We start from the raw sequence: 24,165 nt of genomic DNA, 5'->3' as shown, positions 1-24,165 counted from the left end.
AAAGGGAGGAGGTTGGATCTCAGAACGAGACCAAGACTCCAATGTTACTAGTTGTAGGAGCTGCGTCCTCCAAAGCTGCCGCCTCTCTGGCACAAGGATCATATCTGCCCAGGACATTTTCTCTGTGTGGTCCTCCGGAACTGCCAGCCGTCGAGGGATTTTGCATTCACCGCCTCGGCATTCTCTGGGCTTTCGAAAGTGATGAAGCCGAAATTGTGGGACACAGTGGGCGGGATTCTCTCAGCCCACGCAGGGCCGCAGAATCGCCGGGCCGGGCGTAAATCGGGCGACTCCGCCCTGACGCAGGTCCGCTGATTCTCCGGACAGCGGAGAATCGGTGCCATTGGCGCCGACGTGGTCGCGCAGCACAGGTTGGGGGCCACTCTACACGGCTCCCCCGGCGATTCTCGGCCCTGGATGGGCCGAGTGGCCGCAAAAAGAATCCAAGTCCCGCCGGCGCCATCCACGTGTGGTCTTACTCGGCGAGACCTCAGCGTGCATTCTTCTGGGGGCGACCAGGTGGGGAGGAGGTGGGGGGGGGGGGCCTCCGCTGTGGCCTGGCCCGCAATCGGGGCCTACCGATCGGCGGGCTGGCCTCTTGGGCTGGGGGCCTCTTTTGCTCCGCGCCGGCCCCTGTAGCGTTGGGGCCGGCGTGGAGAAGGAAGCCACCGTGCACGCGTGCAATCGTGCCGGCCGCAGTGCGCATGCGTGCATTCGCGCCAGCCGCAGCGCGCATGTGACGTCCATTTGACGCTGGTATTGGGAGCTGAAGTGGCATGGGTCGCTTCAGTGCCATGCTGGCCGATTGAGGGGCTCGGAATCGCTGCTCCTGGGGGCCTGTTTCACAACGGCGTTTACGACGGCGCCAACACTTAGCCTCAGGATCAGAGGATCCCGCCCAAGGGCTCTCGACAATACAACTCTTGGGGAGTTGCTTATTCCTGGGACCAGGGTGGCAACAGTAATGGAGGATGGAGCTCGTACAACCAGTGACATTGAGTCTTGGTTTGAGATCCAACCTCCTCCCTTTCAGTTAAAGGTATTTTATTTTTTATTGTTTCGGGGTGAGATGGAGATCCGTTAATTTCCCAGCCTCGTGTATCCCCAGCTAGATTATAATTGGCTGTTACATAGAGAGAGCCTCGAACAAGTTTGATGTGTCTTCTGTCACGTGATGCCAGGTATGGAGAATGATATCAGGATGGGCAGTGCTTAGGCTGCTTGTTTAGACTTCAGATGGACAACAATATGACTGATATGGTTAGCCTATTACACTCCTGTTAAACTTGAAGGTGTTTCTCAACAGTCCGCTCTCTCTTTCCTCCACAACTCCAGACACGATGGGCCGAAGGGCCTACTTCTGCACTGTAAGTTCTACGTCTATGTACTAACTCATTGAACAGGGACGATCAAGTGATTTCATGTTGCTAAGGGGAGCAGCCAGCACCAACTGTCAGTTCATAACCTAGTCACTTTCATTCCATAAAACCGGCATTTCAGGTAAAATGTCGCTATGTGGAAAGAGGAGTTATCTGTATTTAGATGGTCAGCCATTTCTTTGTTCCTCATTATAAATTTCCTTGTTTTTGATTGTCAGGGGCCTACATTTGTCCTTCCCAATGTTTTTGTCTTCACATACCTCGGGGCGGTACGGTAGCAAAGTGGTTAGCATTGCTGCCTCACAGCTCCAGGGTCCCAAGGTTGAATTCCAGCCTCGGGTGACTGTGTGGAGTTTGTACTTTCTCCCCGTGTGTGCGTGGGTTTCCTCCGGGTGCTCCGGTTTCCTCCCACAGTCCAAAGATATGCAGGTTAGGTGGATTGGCCATGATAAATTGCCCCTTAGTGTCCAAAAGATTAGGTGGGGTTACTGGATAAGTGGATAAGGTGGAGACTTTATAGATGGATAAGGTGGAGACTTTATAGATGGATAAGGTGGAGACGTGGGCTTAAATGGGGTGCTCTTTCCAAGGGCCGGTGCAGACTGGATGGGCCGAAAAGCCCCCTTCTGCGCTATAAATCCGATGAAACTTTGACAGTTTTTCAGTTTTTATGTTCCCACAAGCTTACTGTCGTACTCTATCTTCCCCTTCCCAATCAATCCCTTTGTCCTAGTCTGAATCAATTTCTTTGTCCTCCATTGTTCTCCTGGGTTGGGATAGTCCTGGGGCGATATAATCCAGGGCTGGTATAGTCCTGGGGTGCAATGATCCTGGTTTGGTATGGTCCTGGACTGGTATGGTCCTGGGATGATTTAGCCTGGGTTGGTATAGTCCTGTACTGATGTGGTCCTGGACTGGTATGGTCTTGGGATGAAGTAGCCCTGGGCTGGTATAGTCCCAGGCTGATTTGGTCCTGAGCTAGTATAGCACGGGGCTGGCACAGTCCTTGGCTGGCATAATCCTGCCTGGAATATTCCTAGGCTGGTGCAATACTGGGCTGATATAGTCCTGGCCTGATATGGTCCTGGGCTGATATGATCCTGGGCTAGTATACCCTTGGGCTGATATATGCCTGGCTTGATGTGCTTTAGGCTGGTATGGTCCTGGGCTGATATGAATTTGGGCCAGTATAGTCCGGGCCTGGTATAGCCATGGGCTGGCATAATCCAGGGTTGGTATGGCCTTGGTATGGTAAGGTATGTTCTTGCCTTTTCCCTGAACCTTTGACAGTTCTTTCAAATAGACTCACCTTCTATCCCATTTATTGGTTGGGATGTCCAGGCTGCCATTGTGTTGATATCATTCTCTCCCTTATCAAATATTGTCCCAATTCTATTGTCACTAGTGGTTGCCTGGGAAGGAGTGATTATTGTACTGATGTCCCGGTCGTCATCCACGGAAGCTTCTGTCTCAGTATTAGCTCCTGCCTCCTGATCAAAAATAAGTGGATAGATTGTAGTACGTATGATTCCACCAGACTGCTGTGTTTTCTCAATGAAATTTGACTCCATGTTTTCCTTATCCATATGTACAATGATTTGCTCCACATCAAGAGGCAATGTGGTGCTCTGTTGCTGTTCTAATTGCTGACCATTTGCATCCAAGTGCAGCTTCTGCCTGGCTGGTTGTGTAGTAAGAGGCTCTGCAATGGCAGGAGTAGTAAAGCCACCTTCAGGCTCCTTTTCAGTTGGAGGGGCACGTTCAGGTTGTGGAGCAGGAACCGTGGTGCTAACAGTGATTTCATCTGCAGCAACCTCCTCCTCTGTTTCTTGTGCGTGTTCAGGTTGTGTAGTTGGAGAAGATGTGGTCCTACTAACATCCTCATCCACAGCAACATCCTCTTCAGTTCCCTCATGAAGATATCCCTCCGTTTCCTGCATGTGATCAGACTGTACAGTTGACGACGCTGTACTACTAATGGTTCCTTCACCTTCAGTAATAATAGCTTTGGCTTCCCCTGTATGTTCAGGTTGGTCGATAGAAGAAACGGTGACACCAGCTATGCCCTCATCTCTGGTCATCGGTATTATGTCAGATGAAATAGGGGTGGTCGTGATCATCTCTCCTGCAATTATATTCTCACTAGTGATTAGAAGTGTGGTTGTAAATGCAGGGTCACTGATCTGGTGTCCACTTTCAGTCGTGTCTCTTTCAGAACTAGTCTGTGGCATAGATGTGGTCTCTTTCTCCAAGAGGAATGTCTCTGAGACCGTGAGTGAAGGTTCTGTCACAGATAGGTGATCAGGCTGGACACTTGTAGTTACAGTTAGGATGGGAACTCTGTGAGTGCTCTGTGCCGAAGTATCAGTCATGATTTCATCAATGGTTTCTCCAAGTGTTCCTTCATAAGGGATAGTTGGAATCCTCTCTATCAAGCTGCCGGCCACAAATCCTTCAGTAGCAGATGGATTTAAAATGTTGTCCTGAAGAAAGAGAAAACAGATACATGTTTGGGAAATGTATCATTGTGATGCAGACCATATCTATGCTACTTTAATTCAACTTCAACTCTGGATCTACCTGCATCGCAACCTTCCTGCCTACCTTTCCAGGAGCCGGTGCAGACTCAATGGGCCGAATGGCCTCCTTCTGCACTGTAAATTCTATGATAATTTCCAACTTTCTTCAAAATCCTCCTCCAGTTGTGTCTTTGGCTCCTATCCTAACCCTTTCCAAGTAACCTGCTTTCCCCTCCTTCATTTGTTAACGTAAAGTTCTTTTAATAATAATGTTTATTATTGTCACAAGTAGACTTACATTAACACTGCAATCAAGTTACTGTGAAAACCCCATAGTCACCACACTCCGGCCACTGTTCGGGCATACTGAGGGAGAATTCAGAATGCCCAAATTACCTAACAAGCACATCTTTCGGGAATTGTGGGAGGAACCTGGGGCACCTGGAGGAAACCCACGCAGACACGGGGAGAATGTGAAGACTCCGCACAGACAGTGACCCAAGCCGAGAATCGAACCTGGTCCCTGGTGCTATGAAGCAACAGTGCTAACCACTATGCTACTGTGCCGCCCCATGTAATCTTTATAATGTCTTTCTCTATACAAGGGGGCTGATAGGAAGGTGAGCTGGTACAAACTGTTGCGAACTTTAATGGAGCGACTAGTACTTAAACGGTACATCACAGTACGTCTGACTCCACAGCACATCTTTTTAAAAACAATACTCTCAAATCTAATGAGGTGGCGAGGTCTCCTCCCTGGGCTATTTCCCCCATTTATTATTAGTTTATATCTAACCCATTTTCATCATTTGAAAGCTATTTATGCATCCAACTATAAAACAAAATAACAAAAAAAGTATAGCTTTCTGACTGATCTTCATAGAATTTACAGTGCAGAAGGAGACCATTCAGCCCATCGAGTCTGCACCGGCTCTTGGAAAGAGCACCCTACCCAAGGTCAACAACTCCACCCTATCCCCATAACCCAACCCAACACTAAGGGCAATTTTGGACACTAAGGGCAATTTATCTTGGCCAATCCACCCAACCGGCATATCTTTGGACTGTGGGAGGAAACTGGAGCACCCAGAGGAAACCCATGCACACACGGGGAGGGTGTGCAGACTCCGCACAGACAGTGACCCAAGCCGGAATCGAACTTGGGACCCTGGAGCTGTGAAGCGATTGTGCTATTCACAATGCTACCGTGCTGCCCTTGTTTAATTCTCCAAGCTCATCCTAAATCTAAATTATCAACTTGTCTCTACCTCCTTGACATTAAGCTTCATGTGGGTGGAATACTGGCAGGAAACGCTGATGGGCATCTGGTTTGCCTGTAACAGAACCCATCTGATTTTCCTTACACTGGGCTCTGTAAAGAGAAACATTCTGCCCTGACTAATGCAAAAATCCACAATCCTATAGTGAAAGGGAGGAGAGTGGGCCGCTCCAGGTGATGGAGAAATGCCGCAATATTGATCCCATGTCAACTATCTGTCACAATCAATTCACTGTTGACATATGGGCAACTAAACACAAAGCCCCTTGGCAGAATGGAGTGCCTCTTTGTAAACATGACACTTAGCGTCCGTAATATACCAGATACGATAAATTATTTTTAAAACTGTCAAAGAAATTCATAGGATACAGGGCACAATACCGGTTTGATGGGAGTTGGAGCCATGTTGGGATCCAGTTGGCCGAGACCATCAGATGCTGCAGGAAGCACATTAATTTCTGCAGGGAAAGAATCAATAAATGCTCTGTGTCATAAAACTTAAAAATTCTTCAATTTAAAAATTCCCAAATTCTTTAAATTCAGTAACCACTAGAGTGGAAGAATGTGGAACTCGCTACCATGCGGAGTAGTTGAGGGTATAGCATGTGTACATTTAAACTGAAGCTAGATAGATATGTGGTGGTGAAGGGAATTGAAGATTATGCTGACAGGGTTAGATGAAGTAAGATGGGACAAGGCTTGTGTGGAACATGAACATCACATGGACTTGTGTGGTTACACCGCTCCTTTCTGTGCCTTTACAAACAAGGGGTGGGATTCTCCCAGCCCTGGGCCAGGCCGGAGAATCCCCGTGATTGGGCCATGCCGCCCCGGCGCGGCGCCAGTCGTGGGCCGCTCCATGCAGTTGGCCCGCCGATTCTCCGGTCCGGATGGGCCGAGCAGCTGTAAGAAAAAAAACATGTCCCGCCGATGCTGTTCTAACCTGCTCTGAGCCAGCAGGACCTCGGCGTTGAAAGGTTGGGGGGAGGGGGTGCCCGACCATGGGGGAGGGGGAGGGGGGGGGGGCTCCGATGTTGCCTGGCCCGCGACTGGGGCCCACCGTTTGGCGGGCCAGCCTCTCTGGCTGGGGGCTTCATTTCCTACGCGCCGGCCCCTGAAGCCCTGCGCCATGTTGCGTCAGGGCCGGTGCCACTGTGCATGCGTGGATCCCGTGGCGCACAGTTCGCGCCGGGATCATCAGCTGGAGCAGCATGAACCGCTCCAGTGCTATGCTGGCCCCCTCTAGGGGCCAAAATTACTCCTGGCAGCGGCCCGTTCACGCCGTTGTAAAACGCGATGGGGCGGGATGGGAAAATCCCACCCAAGGTTCCTGCTTACTGCAACTACTTTCGATTTTAAAAAAAATCATGGGTGTCACTGGCTGGGCTAACATTTATTGCTCATCGCTGACTGCCCTTGAACAGACAGGCCATTTCAAAGGGCATTTAAGAGTCATTGTGGACCTGGAGTCACGGAGTCACATGTAGGTCAGACCAGGTAAGGATGGCAGATTTCCTTCTCTAAAGGGCATTAGTGAACCAGATGGGTTTTTGCGTCAGTGATTTCATGGTCATCAATAGACTTTTTTGTTGAATTCAAATTTCACCATCTGCCCTTGTGGGATTCAAAGCCAGGTCCCCAGAATCCCCAGGTCCCCATCTTTGACAAAGAGTCGTTCAGACTCGAAATGTTAGCTCCGTTCTCGCTCCACAGATGCTGTCAAAGCTGCTGAGGTTGGCCAGTATTTTCTGTTTCTGTTTCAGATTCCAGCATCCATAGTGATTTGCTTTTATTTTAACCCCAGAATATTACCCTGGGTCTCTGGATTACTCATGCAGTGAAAGTACCACTACACCATCAGCTCCCCCAGTCATTAAGTGTCAGGTCCAAGCATGAGTCAGATACAATTTGAGTTAACGGAAAGGGAATCTTCCTCGACTTTTCTCCAACAATGTGCATTTGTTCCGACCTCTCCTCACTGTAGTAAAACATATTTGTTGATCCCTGCTTGTTGCAAGTTCAGTATGACATTTTCCATTTCCCTCATTAACTATCATTGTGGTTTGAGAAAGACAACTTCATACCAATTCAAGATGTACAATGAGAAGTTCTGTGCTGTGGCCTAATGGCCATGGGAAGTGGGTGGACACAGCTTTTCAAGTAATTTTAATGAGAATATTTAGAGCTGGCAGAGGGGGAAAATTCAACCTGCATTGGCCTGAACTCAAGATTCTAAGGCCCTCCATCACCCAGTCAGTGTTGACTAGAACAGCTTTTATCGATGCTATTCTAATGAGATGAAATTCCTGTTAATCTGAACTGAATGAATTTACCTCAATAGAATTGTTTAATGTTTCAAAATTGTGGAATAGTTGAACGACGTGGCAATGCTTAAAGCTAACTGGAAAAGCGCATTGTGTCAAAAATAAAGCACTATTGTCTACAGTGGGTTATTTATTGGCTTCTCATCACAGCACAAATCGGGTTAAAGTCAATTCCTGTGACCTGGCTCCGTGGGGTGTAAAGGTTACATATTCTGGCAGGGGTTCCAAAGGTATTGATATCTGAGGATCAATTGCTGCCACTGGAGACCGATCACATCGACCAGTCAAAGTGCTGCAACTACTTAATGTGTCACGTCATTCAATTCAATTCTAAGCATTGTGTGGAGCTACATACTCCACATTGTTGGCAGCTGCTTTAGGGTGGGCAAACACCTTTTTACATACTGTGAATATCTGACCATGTCAGCACAGTTTTTTAAAATATATTTTTATTCTCCTCCTTTTTCACATTTTCTCCCGAATTTACACGCACCAACAATAAACAATAATCAGTAACAAAGATGTCAATCCCCATAACAATAACAACGATCCCATCCTCCCACCAACCCCCAAACATTAGCCCGCTTGTTTACATAAACAAATGACAAAAAGGAATCCGGGATTACCCATAATCAACCTTAATACACACAGCCCCCCTCCCCCACAACCCTCCCACCCTTCCCCCCCCCCCAACTAATGTTCGATGTTATCCAGTTCTTGAAAGTGCATAATGAATAATGCCCATGACTTGTAGAACCCCTCCATCCTTCCCCTCAGTTCAAACTTAACCTTCTCAACAGTCAAGTATTACAACAGGTCCCCCCCCCTGCCACGCCAGGTCACAGGGTGGAGAGGCTGCTCTCCATCCCATCAGGATCGGCCTTCAGGCGATCAACGAGGCTAAGGCTACAATATCTGCCTCCGCATCCGTTTCCAACCCTGGCTGGTCCGACACCCCGAATATGGCTTCCAGGGGACCCGGGTCCAGTTTCACGTGCAGCACCTTGGAAATCACCCTAAAAACCTCCATCCAGTAATCCTCTAGCTTTGGACAGGACCAAAACATATGAACGTGATTCGCGGGGGCCCCCCTGCAACGCTCACACACATCTTCGACTCCTTCAAAGAATCGGCTCATCCTCGCCCTCGTGAGGTGCGCTTTATATACCACCTTCAGCTGTATCAGCCCCAACCTCGCACATGAGGTGGAGGCATTTACTCTCCGGAGCACTTCACACCAGACCCCCTCCTCTATAACCTCTCCCAACTCTTCCTCCCACTTTGCTTTGATCCCTTCCAGTAGTGACTTATCCTCTTACAAAATAGCTCCATACACCGCTGACACTACCCCCTTCTCCAGCCCCCTTGTTGACAGCACCTCCTCCAGCAATGTGGAGGCCGGTTCCTCTGGGAAGCTCTGTATCTCCTTCCTGGCAAAATCCCGAACCTGCATGTATATAAACATTTCCCCCTGCTCCAGCCCATATTTCACTTCGAGCTCCCTCAATCCTGCAAACCGACCCCCAAGAAACAAATCTTTTAGAGTCTTAATCCCCTTCTCTTCCCATTTCCGAAAACTTCCATCCCACCTCCCTGGCTCAAATCTGTGGTTCCCCCGAATTGGTATTTCCCTTGACTCTGCCCCCGACCCGAAGTGTTGGCAAAACTGTCTCCAGATTTTCTTTTTTTTTAACAGACAATTTTATTGAGGTATTTTTGGCATTATAAACAATAACAATATCTATTAGTGTGCAGATACCAATTACAAAAAACATAGTGCAAATAACAGTACCACTCTCGCAGATAGACCCGCCTATCCTTCCCCCCACTCGACACTATTCTACCCCCCCCCCCCCCCCCCCCCCCCCCCCACCCCCTGCTGACGATTAGTTCCCTGTGAAGAAGTCGATGAATGGTTGCCACCTCCGGGCGATAGTGATCCTCGTAAGGCAAACTTGATTTTTTTTCCAAGCCAAGAAAGCTTGCCATGTCTGACAGCCATACTTCGGTCTTTGGGGGCTTTGAGTCCCTCCAGGCCAACAGTATTCGTCGCCGGGCTATCAGGGAAGCAAAGGCCACAACGTCGGCCTCTATCCCCTCCTGTACTCCCGGGTCTTCGGACACCCCAAAAATCGCCACCTCTGGACTCATCGCCACCCTTGTCTTCAGTACCCGGGATATGACATCCGCAAATCCCTGCCAGTATCCCCTGAGTTTTGGACACGCCCAGAACATGTGGACATGGTTCGCTGGTCCTCCCCCACATCTAGCACACTTGTCCTCCAGCCCAAAGAATTTGCTCATCCGGGCCACCGTCAAGTGAACCACGTTGAACTGAATCAGACTGAGCCAGGCACATGTTGCCTGAGCAGACTGAGAACACAAGGACATAATATAATGCAATGCAATACAGTGTGAATTACAATACAGTATGAATTCACCACATTCACCCCCTGTAAAAAAAAAATCAAGTCCGGTGGGGGTGACGGGTCTACAGGTTGAGTCGGTCCGATGGCCGAGTCGTCCTTTGGGATCGGCGGAGCACCGGGGTTGCAGCCTCTTCGGGTGGCTGGGTGGTGACGATCGGTGTGGGTATGAGGGTGGAGTCCGGGGGTGTTTCGGTCCGAGCTTCATTCGTGACCGGTGCGACGGACGAAGGGGGGCGCAGGGAACCTATAGGCGTGGGGGCGTGGCAGGGAACCTATAGGCGCGGGGGTGCAGGACGTGGGGGGTTGGGTGGGGTGTAGTGTGAGGGGTACCTCGGCGGTGGGGGTCGTGGTGGATCCTACAGGCACCAGGTCCCGGAGGGAAACAGTGTCCTGACGGCTGTCGGGGTATTCAATAAAGGTGTAGTGCGGGTTCGAGTGAAGCAGTAGTACCCTCTCTACTAGTGGGTCCGTTTTGTGTGTCCGGACGTGCTTCCGGAGGAGAACCAGGCCCGGTGTCCTCAACCAAGATGGGAGTGAAGCCCCCATGGTAGTGCCCCTAGAGAAAACAAATAATCGTTCGTGAGGGGTCTGGTTAGTGGCAGTGCATAGGAGGGACCCAATAGCATGGAGCACGTCGGGGAAGACCTCCTGCCAGTGGGAGGTTGGGAGATTCCTGGACCGGAGGGTCAGTAGGACGGTCTTCCAGACCGTCGTGTTCTCCCTCTTCACCCGCCCGTTCCCCCTGGGGTTGTAGCTGGTAGTCCTGTTCGAGGCGATGCCCTTGTCGAGCAGGTACTGACGCAGCTCATCACTCATGAAGGACGAACCCCTGTCGCTGGGTACATAGCTGGGGAACCCGAACAGGGTGAAGACACTGCAGGGCTCTGATGACTGTACGGGAGGTCATATCGGGGCACGGGATGGCAAAGGGGAAGCAGGAGAATTCGTTGATGACGTTAAGAAAGTACACATTTCGATTGGTCGAGGGGAGTGGCCCTTTGAAATCGATGCTCAGGCGTTCAAAGAGCCGGGAAGCCTTTACCAGGTGGGCCTTGTCTGGTCTATAGAAGTGCGGTTTGCACTCCGCGCAGATCGGGCAGTCCCTGGTGACCGCTTTAACCTCCTCGGTGGAGAAAGGCAGATTTCGTGCTTTGACGTAGTGGGCGGGCTGGGTGACCCCCGGGTGGCAGAGGTCGTTGTGGATAGCCTTCAGGCGCTCGTCTTGCACGCTGGCATATGTGCCGTGGGACAGGGCATCCGGGGGCTTGTTGAGCTTCCCCGGTCGATATATGATATCGTAATTATAGGAGAGTTCGATCCTCCACCGCAAGATTTTATCATTTTTAATTTTGCCCCTTTGCGAGTTGTCGAACTCCAGTGCCGTGCGGCTTCCACAATGGCTTAAGCTTCCTTTTTGACTGAGGAGTGTCGAAGTTCCGAAGCGGAGAGGGTTCGGGAGAAGAAGGCGACTGGTCTCCCTGCCTGATTCAGAGTGGCGGCGAGAGCGACCTCTGAGGCGTCGCTCTCCACCTGAAAGGGGACGGATTCATCCACCGCCCGCATGGCAGCTTTGGCGATGTCCTCCTTGATGCAGTTGAAGGCCTGGCGGGCCTCAGCTGACAGTGAGAAGAGAGTGATCTTAAATAGTGGGCGGGCTTTATCCACATACTGGGGGGCCCACTGGGCGTAATAAGAGAAGAATCCCAGGCACCTCTTGAGGGCCCTGGGACAATGAGGGAGAGGGAGTTGCATACGGTCCGGGTCGGGGCCCAGGACTCCGTCTTCCACGACATAGCTGAGGATGGCTAGTCTGGTAGTGCGGAAAACGCATTTCTCCTTATTGTAGGTGAGATTGAGTTTCTGGGCAGTTTGGAGAAATCGGTGGAGGTTAGCGTTGTGGTCCTGCTGATCATGGCCACAGATGGTGACATTGTACAAGTACGGAAACGTGGCCCGCAGCCCGTACTGGTCCACCATTTGGTCCATTGTTTGTTGGAACACCAAGACCCCATTAGTGACGCCAAAAGGGGACCCGGAGGAAATGGAAGAGGCGGCCATCTGCCTCGAACGCCGTGTAGTGGCGGTCCTCCGGGCGGATTGGGAGCTGGTGGTAAGCAGACTTCTGATCCACAGTGGAGAATATGGGGTACTGGGCGATCTGATTGACCATGTCTGCAATCCTGGGGAGTGGGTACGCATCAAGGTGCATGAACCGGTTAATGGTTTGGCTGTAATCAACCACCATTCGGAACTTTTCCCTGGTCTTGACGACCACCACCTGAGCTTTCCTGGGGCTGTTACTGGCCTCTATGACTCCCTCACGTAGGAGCCGCTGGGCTTCGGCTCTAATAAATACCCTGTCCTGCAGGCTATACCGCCTGCTGCGAGTGGCTACTGGTTTGCAGTTAGCAGTGAGATTAGCGAAGAGTGGAGGGGTTTCGATTTATAGGGGTCGCTAGACTGCAGATAGTGAGTGGAGGTAGGGGTCCGCCAAAGCTGAGTGTGAGGCTCTTGAGATTACATTGGAAATTGAGCCCGAGTAAGAGTGGGGCGCAGAGGTCGGGGAGTACGTACAGCTGGAAATTAGAGTAGCTGGCGCCCTGAATCGTTAGGGTCGCGACGGTGCGCCCTTGTATGTGGACCAAGTGGGAGCCCGAGGCGAGGGAGATAGTTTGCCGTGCAGGGAAGATAGGGAGCGAACAGCGTCTTACCAGGTCAGGATGTATGAAGCTCTCGGTGCTCCCGGAGTCGATGAGGCAGTCGTGGGGGAGGATTGTCAAGTTGGCGGCCCCCATGAGTCGGACGTGTCGGGCGGAAGAGGAGTCGGCAGACATGCTGCAGCATTACGGGGTCTGCGAGTTTGGGAGGCGAGTGCTCTGGACTGCGGAGGAGTTAGAAAGTTTTGATTTTGCCAGGCATACTCGGGCATAGTGTCCTTTGCGACCGCAACTGCTGCAGGTCACGTTGCGGGCCGGGCAGTGCTGCTGCGGGTGTTGGGGCTGGCTTGGCCACAAAAATGGCACGCTGGCGCTCCATAGTGGGTGGGTGGCCACGCGGCGCATGCCTGGGGCAGTTGCTGGTCGAGGGCCCACGATGTGGTCGCTTGATCCGCGGGGAATGAGTTCAGACTGCGGAACGCGACCTCCATAGTCGTTGCTAACTCTACCGTCTCCTCCAAGATCTGGGTCCCTTTCTCAAGTAATCGCTGGCGCACATAGTTAGACCTGAGCCCTGCAATGTATACATCACGAACAGCGAGTTCCATATGCTGGGAGGCCGTTACAGCCTGAAAATTGCAGTCCTGAGCAAGGGCTTTTAAATCGCACAGGAAGTCTTCCAGCGACTCTGCGGGGCATTGGCGGCAGGTAGTGAAAATGTGCCGCGCGTAGACCTCGTTTATCGGCCGCACGTACAATCGGTCGAGCATAGCAAGGGCCTCAGTATATGAGGTGGTACAATTGAGTTGCATAGAGATACGTGCAGTAGGCTGAGTTTCTGCTCCTCTGTAGTCTCGGATGTGCTTGATTCAGCTAGGTAGGCCTTGAAACATCGAAGCCAGTGTAGGAAAATTTCCTTCGCCTCTGCAGCCTGAGGGTCGAGTTCTAGTCGATCAGGTTTGAGGGCTGATTCCATAGTAGTTTTCTTCAGGTTTTCTAAGACTATTGAATTGATGTGACCAATCTTGTACAAGAAGGGGAGTAGAGATAACCCCAGTAACTATAGGCCAGTGAGCCTTACTTCTGTTGTGGGAAAAGTCTTGGAAAGGTTTATAAGAGATAGGATGTATAATCATCTGGAAAGGAACAATTTGATTAGAGATAGTCAACATGGTTTTGTGAAGGGTAGGTTGTGCCTCACAAACCTCATTGAGTTCTTTGAGAGACATGGGTGTGCTAGTGCATGAGTCACAGAAAGTTGGTTTACAGGTGCAACAAGTGATTAAGAAGGCAAATGGAATTTTGTCCTTCATTGCTAGAGGGATGGAGTTTAAGACTAGGGAGGTTATGCTGCAATTGTATAAGGTGTTAGTGAGGCCACACCTGGAGTATTTGTTCAGTTCTGGTCTCCTTACTTGAGAAAGGACATACTGGCACTGGAGGGTGTGCAGAGGAGATTCACTAGGTTAATCCCAGAGCTGAAGGGGTTGGATTACGAGGAGAGGTTGAGGAGACTGGGACTGTACTCGTTGGAATTTAGAAGGATGCAGGGGGATCTTATAGAAACATCGAAAATTATGAAGGGAATAGATAGGATAGATGCGGGCAGGTTGTTTCCACTGGCGGGTGAAAGCAGAACTAGGGGACATAGCCTCAAAATACGGGGAAGTAGATTTAGGACTGAGTTTAGGAGGGACTTCTTCACCCAAAGGGTTGTGAATCTATGGAATTCCTTGCCCAGTGAAGCTGTTGAGGCTCCTTCATTAAATGTTTTTAAGGTAAAGATAGATAGTTTTTTGAAGAATAAAGGGATTAAGGGTTATGGTGTTCGGGCCGGAAAGTGGAGCTGAGTCCACAAAAGATCAGCCATGATCTCATTGAATGGTGGAGCAGGCTCGAGGGGCCAGATGGCCTACTCCTGCTCCTAGTTCTTATGTTCTTATAACAACTAGCAGGATTTTCATGAGAGAGATACAAGTTAGCATTGTTTAATGGCTGTCTCAAGTAAAAGTGGTGCTGTACTCAATCATCAACAGAATGAATAAAAGATTCTTTTAATCATGAATAACCCATTATGGACCTTGGAACTAAAATGCATTGACAAAATAAATGTTTCATGCTGATTCCACTTGATTAAAACAACATACAAAAAGTTGTTCTTTTTAAAACAGTGTTACCATGGTGATGTGATCTGTGTAGGTACACTGCTTCATTAGAATAGTTTGTTTATCGACTGTCTGTTCATAAAGAGCATTTAGTTATCTGCTGCTTAATACAACTTTATTTTTTCATTCAATCTATATTATATAGAGAAAGTCATCTCCCCCACCAGCAAACAAACAAAAGCGTGGATTTGAATCTTCCAAAGCAGTTGGGTTGGGATTGGGTGAGATGTTTTGATTTTTAAAATATCAACGCTCCACGCCAATCACCTTCATCCACCTCTGTCTGGGTTTATTAGATGTAGGATAAGCGGGGCGGGGGTTAGTCAACACACTCCCAAGAGGTGGGTTGGCCAATTCAATATGATAATGAAGCTGGCAACGGCAGATTTTCAGGTTTAAACCCAAGCAGTCAGGTTTCCGAAGCCTCGCAGGAAATCCAGTAGTGGAGGGAGGCAAAGTCAGCTTCAGGTAGAAGTTAGGTTCCTTTACAGCACAGCTTGTGGATAAGGAGGAGCAAAAATGGACCAGACCGGCAGACCGGACCCTCCACCTCGAACAGCTCCCTCAGGGCGGTACGGTGGGATAGTGGTTCGCATTGTTGCCTCACAGCGCCAAGGACCTGGGTTTGATTCTAATCTTGGATGATTGTGTGGAGTTTGCACATTCTTTCCATGTCTGTGTGGGTTTCAACCAGGTGCTTTGGTTTCCTCCCTCAGTCCAAACATGTGTATATTAGGTGGATTGGCCATGCTAAATTAAATAAATTCCCTTTTCTGTCTAAAGGTTAGGTGGGGTGTTACGGGGATAGAGTGGGGATCTGGGCATGCTCTTTCAGAGGATCGGTGAAGATTCAATGGACCAAATGGCCTCCCTCTACACTGCAGGAATTCTACGGGATTCTATGTAGTGATTCTATGGATTAGGAATTGGGTGTACCAGGATTCCAGGATAGAACCCCATGTGTGGGATTGTGATTGGACTCCATCTCCTGTCATGCTCCCAGGAACAGTTTGGAATTCCGACATAGGACAGTAGCCTGCCCCAGAGTGTTCCTCGCCCAAATAAGAAACAGACATCTGGACAGGAACCCAAGCAAAATAGGATAAAGCACATTATGGAGTTAAATCTCCACGGTAAGCTGGGAATCATAGAATTCTGTCTGAAACTCAATTTTCCCAGCTAAGTCACCTACGCCCGTCTAGACTGAGGCTGTAGTAATTACTGGTCCAGTGAATGCCAGGCTAGTCAGTCTTCAGTTTCTTTTTAATTCATACAGTCCCTCCTGTCATGACCAATTTTGCTGAAACCCGATAAGAGATGAATCAGAACGGCTTCTATTTTTGAAAATTTCACAAAGCTACAACAAAGTACAGATAATAGAGGACATTAATCGAAGGCTGACAGTTCTCCCTCCACCTGGCTTTTGCCTCCATTGTCCAATTCAGGGTCAATTCCTCATGGCAGTCACATTGCGAAGAATTCCCTGACATTTCCCTTTCCCAGTTTGAGCTTGTGCCCCTTGTCCGATACAGTTCATTTTGAAGTAACGATGCTCTGAATGAAATGTTTATACACCATTTACTAACAGATTCAACGTAACCCTTTCCAAGTGTGCTCAGGTTTTTACCTCTCAACCTGCAGTATCTTCCAGCTAAATTTCATACATCACTCCTGTCAGTTTTGAATTGATAAATTTTGATAGTGACAGATTTTTTACCTCAGTAATTGCCTCATCATAGAACATAGAACATAGAACATTACAGCGCAGTACAGGCCCTTTGGCCCACGATGTTGCGCCGTCCTGTGAAACCCCTCTAAAGTCCCTCTACACTATTCCCTTATCGTCCATATGCCTATTCAATGACCATTTGAATGCATTTAGTGTTGGCGAGTCCACTACTGTTGCAGACAGGGCATTCCACGCCCTTACTACTCTCTGAGTAAAGAACCTACCTCTGACATCTGTCCTATATCTATCTCCCCTCAATTTAAAGCTATGTCCCCTCATGCTGGACATCACCATCTGAGGAAAAAGGCTCTCACTGTCCACCCTATCTAATCCTCTGGTCATCTTGTATGTCTCAATTAAGTCACCTCTTAACCTTCTTCTCTCTAATGAAAACAGCCTCATGTCCTTCAGCCTTTCCTCATATGATCCCTCCATACCAGGCAACATTCTTGTAAATCTCCTCTATACCCTTTCCAATGCTTCCGCATCCTTCCTATAATGTGGCGACCAGAACTGCACACAATACTCCAAATGCGGCCGCACCAGAGTTTTGTACAACTGCAACATGACCTCATGGCTTCGAAACTCAATTCCTCTACCAATAAAAGCTAACACACCATACGCCTTCTTAACAACCCTCTCAATCTGGGTGGCAACTTTCAGGGATCTATGGACATGGACACCGAGATCCCTCTGCTCATCCACACTACCAAGAATCTTACCATTAGCCCAGTACTCTGCCTTTCTGTTATTCCTTCCAAAATTAATCACCTCACACTTTTCTGCATTAAACTCCATTTGCCACCTGTCAGCCCAGCTCTGCAGCTTATCTATGTCCCTCTGTAACTTGTAACATCCTTCTGCACTGTCCACAACTCCACCGACTTTAGTGTCATCTGCAAATTTACTCACCCATCCTTCTACGCCCTCCTCCAAGTCATTTATAAAAATTACAAACAGCAACGGCCCCAAAACAGATCCTTGTTGCACACCACTATTAACTGGACACCAGTCAGAGCATTTCCCATCAACCACCACTCTTTGTCTTCTATCAGCTAGCCAATGTCTGATCTAAACTGCTAAATCACCCTGAATCCGATGCCTCTGTATTTTCTGCAATAGCCTACCGTGGGGAACCTTATTAAACGCTTTACTGAAATCCATATACACCACATCAACTGCTTTACCCTCATCCACATGTTTGGTGCACAGCAGCATGCTTTAATATTTTATCATTTAAATAATAATCCCGTTTGCTGTTATTCCTACCAAAATGGATAACCTCACATTTGTCAACACTGTATTCCATCTGCCAGACCCTAGCCCATTGACTTAACCTATCCAAATCCCTCTGCAGACTTCCAGTATCCTCTGCACTTTTTGCTTTACCACTTATCTTAGTGTCATCTGCAAACTTGGACACATTGCCCTTGGTCCCCAACCCCAAATCATCTATGTAAATTGTGAATAATTGTGGGCCCAACAATGATCCCTGAAGGACACCACTAGCTACTGATTGCCAACCAGAGAAACACCCATTAATCCCCACTCTTTGCTTTCTATTAATTAACCAATCCTCTATCCATGCTACTACTTTACCCTTAATGCCATGCATCTTTATCTTATGCAGCAACCTTTTGTGTGGCACCTTGTCAAAGGCTTTCTGGAAATCCAAATATACCACATCCATTGGCTCCCTGTTATCTACTGCACTGGTAATGTCCTCAAAAAATTCCACTAAATTAGTTAGGCACGACCTGCCCTTTATGAACCCATGCTGCGTCTGTCCAATGGGACAATTTCTATCCAGATGCCTCGCTATTTCTTCCTTGATGATAGATTCCAGCATCTTCCCTACTACTGAAGTTAAGCTCACCGGCCTATAATTACCCGCTCTCTGCCTACCTCCTTTTTTAAACAGTAGTGTCACATTTTCTAATTTCCAATCCACTGGGACCACCCCAGAGTCTAGTGAATTTTGGTAAATTATCACTAGTGCATTTGCAATTTCCCTAGCCATCTCTTTTAGCACTCTGGGATGCATTCCAACAGGGCTAGGAGACTTGTCCACTTTTAGCCCCATTAGCTTGCCCATCACTACCTCCTTAGTGATAACAATCCTCTCAAGGTCCTCACCTGCTATAACCTCATTTCTATCAGTCACTGGCATGTTATTTGTGTCTTCCACTGTGAAGACCGACCCAAAAAACCTGTTCAGTTCCTCAGCCATTTCCTCATCTCCCATTATTAAAACTCCCTTCTCATCCTCTAAAGGACCAATATTTACCTTAGCCACTCTTTTTTGTTTTATATATTTGCAGAAACTTTTACTTTCTGTTTTTATATTCTGAGCAAGTTTACTCTCATAATCTATCTTACTCTCATTTATAGCTTTTTTAGTAGCTTTCTGTTGCCCCCTAAAGATTTCCCAGTCCTCTAGTCTCCCACTAATCTTTGCCACTTTGTATGCTTTTTCCTTCAGTTTGATACTCTCCCTTATTTCCTTATCATTTACTTGCGCATGCACCTCAATGGCTGGCGTATGCATTTTGAATCTGTGAGATAATGATAATAGTGGCAATCCTGTGGAATTCAACTCACATCACAGCTCTATGTTTCAGAGGTCAACTCTTAATGGAGGCCAGCTCACCAGTATAGTAGCTGTACAGTCCCACCATTAAAACCCAAAGGATTGGTTTGTGAAATGATGTAAACTGCAAAAGGCATAATGTGTAGAAGCTGAAGGGTATTCGGGTTTTCCTATGAAATTGATGCTGGGGAAGGTACTTCTTTCAGTATGCCAGCAGTGGCTTATTTGGCACTGCTCTCTCTTCTGAGTCACATGGATGTGGGTTCAAGCCCTACTCTGGAGATTTGAGCTGAAATCTAGACTGACAGTACAGCTTTTAAAAAAATAATCTTTGTTGGACAGCGAGAGCCTTCTCCCGCGGATGGAGGTGGCTAGCACGAGGGGACATAGCCTTAAATTGAGGGGTAATAGATATAGGACAGAGGTCAGAGGTGGGTTTTTTACGCAAAGAGTGGTGAGGCCGTGGAATGCCCTACCTTCAACAGTAGTGAACTCGCCAACATTGAGGGCATTTAAAAGTTTATTGGATAAGCATATGGATGATAAGGGCATAGTGTAGGTTAGATGGCCTTTAGTTTTTTCCATGTCGGTGCAGCATTGAGGGCCGAAGGGCCTGTACTGCGCTGTATCGTTCTATGTTCTATGTTCTATGTTGTCACAAGTAGATTACTTACATTAACACTGCAATGAAGTTACTGTGAAAAGCCCCAAGACGCCACATTCCGGCGCCTGTTCGGGTACGCAGAGGGAGAATCCAGAATGTCCAAATTACCTAACAGCACGTCTTTCGGGACTTGTGGGAAGAAACTGGAGGAAACCCACGCAGATATGGGGAGAACGTGCAGACTCCACACAGACAGTGACCCAAGCCAGGAATCGAACCTGGGACACTGGCGCTTTGAAGCAACAGTGATAACCACTGTGCTACCGTGCCGCCCATTTGTGCAATGCAGTCACAGGTGCGGTTTTTACTGATCAACTATTAAACTGAGGCCCTCTCACCTCTCTAAGGTGGATATAAAAACCTCATGACACATTTCAAAGAAAACATATAGAATCATTTATGACACAGAAAGATGCCATTTAACCCATTTTCTCTATGCCAGCAGAAAACGAGTGATCCAGCTGAATCCCACCTGGTCTTTCACACTCTCGGTTGTAGTCTTCCTAGTTCATATCCAATTTATTTTACAATGCAATGAGGGTTTTTGCCTCCACCACCCTTTCAAGCAGTGAATTCCAGACTCTGACCGTACTCTCAGTGAAAAGATTTCTCCTCAACTCCCCCTAATCCGTCTTCAAATTACTTTAAATCTATGCTCCATGTAATTGATCTCATGCTAACAGAAATGGCTCTATTCTATTTATTTAGGCCCCTCATAATTTTATGCACCTCAACTAAATCAACCCGCAGTATCTCTGTTGCAAAAAAAACAAGCCCAGCATATCAAATCTTTCCTTCTGGCTAAAATGATCCATTCTTGATAACATCCTCAGAAATCTACTCTGCTCTCTTTTTTTTGTCAGATCACATCCTTCCTCCAATGATGACCAGAATTATAAAGCCGTACTCCACCTTGGGTTTAACCATCTTTTATTCTATACCTTGGCTAATAAAAGACAGCATCCTATATGCCTTCTTAAACCTCACCTATGTTTCCTGCTACCTTCAGGGATTGATGGACATGCACCCCAAGGTCCCTCTGCTCCTCTAAACTCCCCAGTATGAGTTGTTCTGGATTAAATTCCTCTCCCATCCACTTCAGTAAAAGAATAGAAATTATCTGGTCACTATTATTCATTTGTGGGATTCTGCTATGTACACATTGACCGCTGTTTCCTACATTACATAACCCTGCGCTATGGGAAGTCATAGATCATAGATCATAGATCATACAATTTACAGTGCAGAAGGAGGCCATTCGGCTCATTGAGTCTGCAGCGGCCTTTGGAAAGAGCACCCCATTTAAGTCCACACTTCCAACCTATCCCCGTAACCCAGTAATCCCACCTGGACACTCAGGGCAATTTAGCAAGGCCAATCCACCTAGCCTGCACATCTTTGAATTGTGGGAGGAAACTGGAGCACCCGGAGGAAACCCACGTAGACATGGGGCGGACATGCAGACTCTGCACTGACAGTGACCCCAGCCGGGAATCGAACCTGGGACCCTGGAGCTGTGAAGCAACTGTGCTAACCACTGTGCTACTGTGCTGCCCTGGAGAATAAAAAAAAAGTTCAGGTTAACTCAGTGGTTGGATGACCGGTTTATGATGCAGAGCGATGCTAACAATGTGGGTTCAATTCCTGTACCGACGGAGGTTATTTATGAATTACGCATGAGCTTATTTTCAACTTTGCCTCTCGCGTGAGGTGTGGTGACCCTCAGGTTAAATCACCACCAGTCAGCTCCCTCTCAAAAGGGGAGAACAGCCTATGGGGCTGTGGCAACATTTTACTATGGGGGAGGCACAAAACTGCGCGACACACACCACTGAATCAGATGCTATCCTGGGTTGAACAGTTGTGAAGAGTTTATCTCAGTAAGCTAGGAGATGAACATTCACTGAAGGTTGAAATTAATACACCCATTGAAAAGTGCCCTTTGATGAGAAGCAAGAAAGGTCTGGCACAGTGTATCCAGAGTGTTTCGATGAGACAGTTGGATGCTTTGAAGATTTTGAGCATCAAATAACGATTGATCCAATGGAGAAATCAATGATTTATTCCCCATGTGAAGTGCTAAGATAAGAAAAACGAAAGCTGAAAGAGAGCTCCAAGAGATGGAAGAAAGTTATTGCTGGAGTCACAGAGCCTGCAGATTGGGTTAATTCCATCATTGTGAGAGAGAAGCCAAATGGACAGTGGCAAATTTATCCGGATCCCACAGATCTTAACCAAGTAACAAAGAGGAATCACTCTCCTATTCCAACACAGGGATAGACCCTGTCATCACTGGCAGACAAAAAGGTTTTCAGCAAACTTGCTGCCAGAAATGGCTACTGCAACTTGAAGGTTCACAAGGAATCTTCACTGTTGACAATATTCAACATCCCCTGTGACTGGTACAATTCCTACCTTAAATTAGGGATCTATGGAGGTGATGGAAAAGAGCTTGATTATCAGCTACCATGAAGGAAACCAGGAAAACTGGGTTGCGGATAAATGTTGACAAATTAAATGTGAAGATGCCAGGGACCCAGGTTCAATTCCGACCTCAGGTGACTGTCTCTGTAGAGTCTGCACGTTCTTCCCATGTCTGCGTAGGTTTCCTCCCACAGTCCAAAGTTGTGTGATTTAGGTGGATTGGCCATGCTAAATCGCCCCTTAACTTCCAAAGGCTAATTGGAATTACGGGGATGCGGCAGGGATGGGGCGTAGGTGGGTGCCCTTTCAGAGGGTCGATGCAGACTTAATGGGTGAAACGGTCTCATTCTGCAGTGTAGGGATTCTATGGCATTTTTGCGGTGGGCTGGGTGGGAGAATCCTGACCTTTGTATTCATAGCTCCACATTAAAGACAGCTAATCTCTTTATAACCACTTGGCGATGTCAATAAAAATGTGAATCTATAGTATACCCCCCACTGAGATAATGACAGGTTGTGGAAACAGTCAATCAGAAATAATCCTATGTTAACAAACATTTATTGAAATTGCAAGCACTAATTTTTAACTGAGAGTCACAGCAGGTTGCATTTTTTAATTTAAAGAGCAGCGGATTTAAATGGCTTGGCAGCTTACAGGTCTGCAGACATTATCCATGTTTTACGCACATTCATGTCTACTCTTAACCATAACAAAGGGGTATCTGACCTTTCCAAGTGAATACCTGACCTCTCAAAAGAACTCCAGTAGATTTCGACCTTTTCCTCAAGTTCAAAAAGCCCACAAGTTGTGCATCAGAAACCTGGTTGATGGAAATTGCTTTTGATTGAATGCAGCAGCATTTTTAAATGTGCTGCCATGTCTGTGAATTGCGGCTATGCAATGCATGTTCTGCCCCCATTTACCCCACATCCAGCAAAATGTTGGATTCTGAATAGGGCACCTGACTCAGAAGAAACTGATTTCTGGATTTGGGGCTCAGGGGCCATTTTGGCTAAGGTTCAGAGCAATTCCATGTTTGCGAAAATTGGGGTCAAGGTGTAAAGGTCCATGACCAAGTGAACACAACACCAGTGAAACAGAGTCTCATTGGCGGTGAGAGCACAAAGGACACAGAGTTAAAGATGCTCTCTCCGTGTGTGATCCAGGGATAGCCTGATAAGGTACAATCAGCAACACTGACGTTTTGGTCTATCAGAGCTGACTGGAAGATGGTATTCTGCGAGCCGGATTCAGAATAGTCATGCCCAAAAAGATGCTGAAAGAACTTTTCCAGAAGATACATGAAGACCATGTGGGAATGGTGTGGCCATCTAAAATAGCTGCCCGCAAAGATCGATGGGAAAATTGGCCAAGGACAGAACACAGATAGGCTGCAGCTTGCAAATACACAAAAGCTGCAGCCCAGACTTTGCAGAAACTGACACAGGAAAAAGGCTGTTAAAGGGCCATCTTGGGACAATGGGATCCAGGTAGACACTCACAATAAGTGGCAGACTTGGTGGCATCTGTTCTCCTTATTTGGGAAAGCCAACGTGCCTCGGACACTAACGGCCATGGCCGACTGGGACCCGTCCCACCATTGAGGTGTCCACCACCAATTGGTTGGGATCCATCATGGTGATCGAGCCCTGATCAATCGATTGGATATCTACTTGGGACTGCCCAAAAACGCACAAAACTTTCAAGGGATAAAAGGTGCTGCGCAGCCCACCACTCGCTCACTCGACTGCAGCACTCGACTGACGACAACAATGGTGATCCCTTCACCAGCCAAGAAGAAGACCATCCACGCCATCCACAGAGGGACCAGAGCCGAGGACACAGACGACCAGCAATGGACATCCCGCACTGCCAGACAACAAGATTACAGATAAGGCCATATCTGCTCTGTACTTGCCAGTCACCTGGAAGTTAAGTTAAGGGGCGCAATTCTCCGCACTCACGACGGTGCGGAGAATAGCGGGTGTCGTAAATTTTTACGGCC

General features: G+C 47.9%; 1 protein-coding gene across 2 annotated transcripts in view; it reads right to left on the bottom strand.

The window, feature by feature from the left end:
- LOC119969352 (interphotoreceptor matrix proteoglycan 1) overlaps positions 1-24,165 on the bottom strand; it is a 153,357-nt gene that overhangs the window by 40,584 nt on the left and 88,608 nt on the right. For both annotated transcript variants that reach the window (XM_038802884.1, XM_038802894.1), the window contains exons 10-11: positions 5,559-5,635; positions 2,689-3,862 (exon numbers count right to left, since the gene is read on the bottom strand). In XM_038802884.1, coding sequence (XP_038658812.1) covers positions 2,689-3,862; positions 5,559-5,635 — 1,251 coding nt within the window. The remainder of the gene's footprint in view (positions 1-2,688; positions 3,863-5,558; positions 5,636-24,165) is intronic.

The sequence above is a fragment of the Scyliorhinus canicula genome, chromosome 1, assembly GCF_902713615.1.
Source record: "Scyliorhinus canicula chromosome 1, sScyCan1.1, whole genome shotgun sequence".
Lineage (NCBI taxonomy): Eukaryota > Metazoa > Chordata > Chondrichthyes > Carcharhiniformes > Scyliorhinidae > Scyliorhinus > Scyliorhinus canicula.
The sequence above is the reverse complement of the archived record's forward strand: the minus strand, read 5'-3'. Positions and strand labels throughout refer to the sequence as shown.